Genomic DNA, 6,286 nt, shown 5'->3' on the forward strand with positions numbered 1-6,286 from the left:
AAATAACATACTTTTCAGGGTTTTTGTGAATATCAGTTGAATTATTTGATGAATCTAGTTCGTATAATAAAATATGAATATAAGATTCTTTTGTTCAGCTTGATATTTTGACTTTAACAATGGAAGCCATATTGTGTGAAATCCCAGCGTAGTTCTCTGTTGCAATGTTAAAGCATTCCTTTAGAGCACTGAAAGGAGATTCTTCTTTGTGTGTTTTTCCATATTAGCATTTCTAACATATGCTCTCATGACATTTTTTCTGATTGTATAGAAATAAAGCAGCCCGTAAGAAAGGTGGTCAATTTTGTGTATTCCTGTCCCCATAGCATACATTGGTAGAGGTACTCCTTCAAATTTGTACTTGTCATGCCTGAAGGGGATTAGATGGAGTGGATGTGGCTTGCTAAAGGGCATGGCAGTGAGAAGTAAAGAGAAAAGCTAGCAATCGCATTTTTCTTCCCAATTTATCCATTGGTAGAATTCATTTTCTGACTTTTTCTTGAAATAATTACACACGAAGTTAAGCTTACCTTTAAGGTTAATGCAATTGTTTTGCTTTTTAAATTATTTTAACTTACATGAAAGAAAAGTATAATTTTCTAGATTACTGTAGTCCATATTTCCCGTTTATTTATGTGAAGAATGAAGTTGATGTCTTGAGAAGTCATTTTCAGTGTCTATTTACTTAAAATGATCAGTCCGTCTGGCTGTGTTAGTATAGAAATAGGCCAGGCGTTGTGACTCATGCCTGTAATCCCAGCACTTTGGGAGGCGGAGGCGGGCGGATCACAGTGTCAAGAGATCGAGACCGTCCTGGCTGACATGGTGAAACCCTGTCTCTACTGAAAATACGAAAATTAGCTGGGTGTGGTGGCATGTGCCTTTAGTCCCAACTACTCGGGAGGCTGAGGCAGGAGAATCACTTGAACCTGGGAGGTGGAGGTTGCAGTGAGCTGAGATCACGCCACTGCAGTCCTGCTTGGCAAGAGAGCAAGACTCCATCTCACCAAAAAAAAAAAAAAAAAAAAAAAAAAGCCACATGCAGTTTAATGTTTGCTGGTAGGTCATTGTTCTGGTTACAACTACTTTTTGAACTTTCTGCATTGTCATCTCCTTTTAAGCATGGCATATAGAAGTTGTAGTGATCATTAGGAAGGACATATCTGCACATTTTTGGTGGTTATAGTAGACACTTGTTAAATGAATGAACTCTAAGTTAAAGCTGAATCCTCCAATTCTACCTCATCAGCTTCTGATTTTTCTGAAGGACAAGAGCAACACATTAGATAGATTTAGGAATATATGGTGGAGAATGTAGAAGATGTCACGTTTACCATTATTTTTGTGCACTGTTCAACTACTGTCCCCCTTTCTCAAAATGTAAGAAAATATGACTGTCAGGTGAAATCTCCTTTAACTTCCTGTATGCCAGTAGTAGTTCTGTACAACCCTATGCTTTCTTATCCTCTTTCCTTCAGCTTAGAGAAAAGTGTTCACTTTGACATTACAGATCCCAGCCCATCCACTGGGTCCTTGACGCAGTCTCCTATCTTCTCCAGGGCCATGTCTCACCTGCCATTCTTTTCTCTTATTTCCAGCCTCTGCTTATCCATTGTGTTTTTTCTTTGTTTTTAATTGCTCATTTCACTCAATTTGTCATGCCACGTTTGTCTGTAGTTGCTATCCATTTTATGCTTTCCTGATCTAAGTCCTCAGAAGTGTCCTTCACTTACTTTCCTCACTCACTTCCAGTCTTCACTTACTTTCTTCACTTCCAGTCTTTGCTTACTTTCTTCTCATTCACTCTTTAGTCCGTTGCAATAAGTTCTCTGTCTGCCACCCTGTCCAATTGATCAAAACTGCTCTGGATAAACCTGCTATGAATGAGGTCACTTATTTTTTGTGTTGCTTTTTTAAATTAGCAATTCCAACAGATATTTTTTCAACCTATTGTTTTGGTGGATTTTTTTGCTTCATGTATGTAACTCTTCTTGAAACTGTTCCCTTTACTTTTATGACACAATCGTTTTTTTCTTGTACCTTTTAAATTGTTCCTTCTCTATTTGCTTAATGACTGTTATAGCTTCAAATATTGATCCTATTCAGGGTACCTTTTTTGATCCTTTGTTTACTCAGTGCCCATACTCTCTCTGAGTGATTGTAACCATTTTTATGGTTTCTACTATCTATACACTGATAACTCCTAAAATGCATTTTCAGTCTAGACCTTCTCCCCAGTATTAGGCTTGTGTGAACAGTTTCTAAAGGATCATCTCTGACTAGATTTTCTCCAGCTGCTTCAGAGTTTACATGACTAAACCTGAACTTTTTATAGTCTCTCCTAAGCCAGTCCTTCTACCTTTTTACTGTTTCAGTTGGTAGCACCATAATCTACCTTGTCACCTAAGTCAGAACCATGGAATGCATTTATTCGTACTTCCACTTCATTGCCCATATTCAGTCAATAAGCTGGTCTGCAGATTACATGTTGATATTTTGTGTTTATTTTCCCAGTCAGTCTTTTTCTTTCTCTTCCACTGCAGCTGCTTAGTTCATTTCACTCTTCACCGATGTTGGGACTAATAGAAGTGTTTTCAGTTGATCTCTCAATGTTTTATCATGTTCTCCTCAAATAAGCCCTTCCTATAACCAACAGAATGATGGAATTAAAATAAGACCATTTCATTTTTCTGCATTACAACTTTCAGTGCCTTATTCCTGCTCCCACTGCTGACAGTAATATTTCTCATACTTAGTTTCATGGATATGTGTGTGTGCTTCAGAATATTCAATGAGAACTTTTCAATTTGGTTTGTGCGTTTTACTGATAATCATTTTAAAAACAACCACCACTTTGTGTTTATGATGGCATGTCTGTCAAAGAGTGACCTAGAGTAATTAGATTTAGCTTTAAATGCAGTATTTTTCAGCCAATATGAGGAAATTCTAGAAGTTATAGACATAGTTTCATGGATCTATACCACATACACACACATATGTACATACACAGGTACATACACATGTATATACATATATATATATTCACACACATATATATGATATGCATACACAGAGATATGTAGATATCTGTATATATTTATATTTGTATATCAGATATTTTATGTGTGTATCTGCATAATTTTTCCAAAGGGGTCTTAATACTATTCAAGTTGGAAATTCACTCTACACTTTATAGGATGAATTGTAAGATTCTTAATATGTCCTGTATTATCTTTTATGATCTGCCCTCTACATTATGTGTCTTAGTCTCTTACCTTATACTTTCTGTGGAAGCAACATCAAATTACTTGAGAGTCCTCATAAACACAAATGCTATTATTTTTCCTGTTGTATTTATGCATTTACACTTACCCCTTAGGTGTATGGAATTATCTTGCCTTCTCTCTTCTCCTAACTTTAACTTTGAACTCCTGCTTTGTAAGTAGTTCCATCATGACCTCTTCCAGGATACACTTATCTAACAAGGTAGGCTGTTCAGTGGCCCTCCTGATTTTATAGTTCCCTTGGCAAATCTCTATGTCTGGGTACACCTTATTGCTTTGTAGTTACTTATTGGATTCACTACCAGACTGTGACCTTCTTCGGGTCTTGTGGCTTTCTCCTCTGCATTTTTCAAGCATGGCGTTGTAATTGAATGAAAGATAATGACCTGAAAATACATGAATGAATCACCTTTCTACCCAAGAAGATAAAGACCTTTTTTCTACAGTCTCTGCAATTTCTTTCACAGTTTTTTCTTTACTCAGTTTTTACACTACTGCTTGTTAAATGCTTAATGTGTATTTATATACTTCATTTCTTATTTTAAATAAGTATCAGTGGCTAGTTTTACATGAAGAAACTGCATGAAGATAATCCTTCTATTCCTTTATTTTTCAGGAAACCTATCTTCCCAGTTGGAGGCTCAGGAACCTAAGAGTTCTGAAAGTACATTAACTTCGATGGAAGATTCTGGATGTGATTTGTCAAATGAGCAGAGAACTGAATCCTCAGACCTGTCCCAGCACTTTGTAGAAAGCTGTACCCCCACTCACTTTCCACCACTGCCTCTTGTGAAAAGACCTTGTGCTATCCTGCAAAATCCTTTGTCTTCTCACATGCAATTCTTGCAATATCTTCTTGAATTAAAGAACTTGACAGAATCAGGTAATCTTAAAAGAGACTTAACCCACTTTGAAAAAGACTCTTCCACAGTCTCTGATTCTGTTTTTCAGTTGCTGGATGGCCTGATCACTTTTTACCGTAATCCCAAACTTCCTTTTTCAAGATTTTGGACAGAAGCTGTTGGTACTTTAGCTAGTCTCATCAGTGACTGTAACTTATCTAGTCATATTCTTAAAAAGTGTTCCAAGAAGTTGGAAGAATTTGAGAAAACCCTACTACATGCTATTTTAGGAAACAATCATATAAATCGGGTAAGTAATAAATCCCTCTTTTATTCATAAAATGCTAGTAATTTTAGTGAGCATCTCTTTGGGTAATGTCTGTTGTTGTCCCTTAGCCTTGTGGTTCAAGGAGACCCTTAATGGGTCTTTTTCTGCAGCTGTCTGCAGCTCTTATCTGTCATGATGTCTCCACCTCTAGCCTCTGATTTCTACAACATAGTTTTCTGCATAGATGCCTTTGCTTCAAGCTTGTTCTTCTCTGCTTTGAATTACTTTCTTTGTTTTATTATCAGCACCCTTGGATTCTTTTCTTCTTTCTGTTTTCCCTTTTCCGTTTCTATTTCCTATTGTTCAAAAAGCCTCAAAACTTTTGAGAAAACCACTAACAAGTAAGGTTTTCTAAACTTAACTTCTGTGAGTGTTAAATTCCTCACGATGGATTCTCTGTACTGTATTGAATTTGCTCTTTTTCTGTCATTGACTAGCAAATATCTTGGGGTTGAGGAATATTTTTCTCTTCTTTTGACCTTTCCCTTGTAAGTGGCAAATGCCTCATGGACCCTCTGCAGGTGTGGGTGAATTGAATAAATTGGTAAGGAGCGCATAATATAAAGCTTTATTATGTTTTTTTTCTTATTTATTTAACATGGCTTAGAAAGATTTACTCAGGGATTCTTTTTTAACAGTGACATTGAGATAACCTGAAGTTGTTTTGTTGTTTGGCTCTTGAGACATGGTAGAGAATTTCTTTTTCAAATTATTTCTGCCTTCTTTGCCATCTGATCCTTTTACTGAGAAATTCCAAATGGCTTCACATTTTAATCCTCTTGAATTGACTACCAAAATATAATAGAATAAACCAAAAGGTCTATCTAACTTATTTACTATATTTCACTGTAGGAAAAAGGTTATTGGAGCTTGTTTCTTTGGATACATCATTGTTAAATATTTGCCTCAGTGCTACGATCTAACATTTAGAGTTTTTGTACAGTGGAGGCTTTATCTGAGTTTTCAAAATTTTGATAAAATTTGCACTGCTAAACCAATTTGTTTCATGTACAGCTGTTCTTTCCTTCTCTATTAAGGTATGATTGGATCAATATTTTATAAACTTTATGATTAAGCTTTTGGCATTTGTGAAAGATATTGAATTTTCTGTCTGGAAAATGGAAATTTTTTTCTTTGGACATGGTCAATCAGGAATTAAATATCAGATTTGCCATAGTTGTATCTGAGATATAAAATCCATTTCTAAACCATCAAAATATCTTAAATACTTCATATTTTTTAAACTTCTTTTTATACTTTTGCTTTCTTTTAAAAACTACTTTAAGCAGTCCTTATGTAACTTGGAACCTTGAAGATACTGGCATTTATATTCCATATCAGAGTTACTGAATGATGCAAATATTTTCCAGTCTAGTCTTTGCCTTTATATATGTATTGGAGGTTGATATGACTTACTCCTACACAAGAGTAACCTTGGGAATTGTATGGAAGGAGGAGTATGTGTAGAATAAACTACACATAAACTTGTGAAAGTCCTCTTTACTCTTTCCTCCACCTTCCTCAAGCTGATGGACAGAGTCTTGGAGGTGCAAGATATGCTGCCTGAGGTTGGTGGAGGTGTGACATAAACACTTCCTTGGTTGCCTCAGCTGGTATCTCGCTAGGTTCCATGCAGTCCAAGTTCCCTGACTCTGAGCCCAGCACAGCACCAAGACTTGTGCAGGAATTGCAGTCCTTGTGGTCTAGGTTGCCCTTCATGTTTATTTATAACCCCAAAAAAGTTTAGTCCATGGTGGCAAGGCTTGCCAAAACTCAGGTTCCAACTGCAACAGTTACCCCTGTAAGAAAGCCATTCATTCACTTGTTCTTCT

At 36.3% G+C, this 6,286-nt stretch overlaps 1 protein-coding gene across 1 annotated transcript in view; it reads left to right on the plus strand.

Annotated features, from left to right (window-relative positions):
• The window catches only part of MEI4 (meiotic double-stranded break formation protein 4), a 52,210-nt gene extending 46,230 nt beyond the window's left edge, over window positions 1–5,980 (plus strand). The window contains exon 2 of the mRNA XM_021937502.2: window positions 3,901–5,980. Within this exon, the coding sequence (XP_021793194.2) occupies window positions 3,901–4,466 (566 nt within the window). The 3' untranslated portion in view covers window positions 4,467–5,980. The remainder of the gene's footprint in view (window positions 1–3,900) is intronic.
• The last annotated feature ends 306 nt before the right edge of the window (window positions 5,981–6,286 follow it).

Source organism: Papio anubis, chromosome 6 (genome assembly GCF_008728515.1).
Source record: "Papio anubis isolate 15944 chromosome 6, Panubis1.0, whole genome shotgun sequence".
NCBI lineage: Eukaryota > Metazoa > Chordata > Mammalia > Primates > Cercopithecidae > Papio > Papio anubis.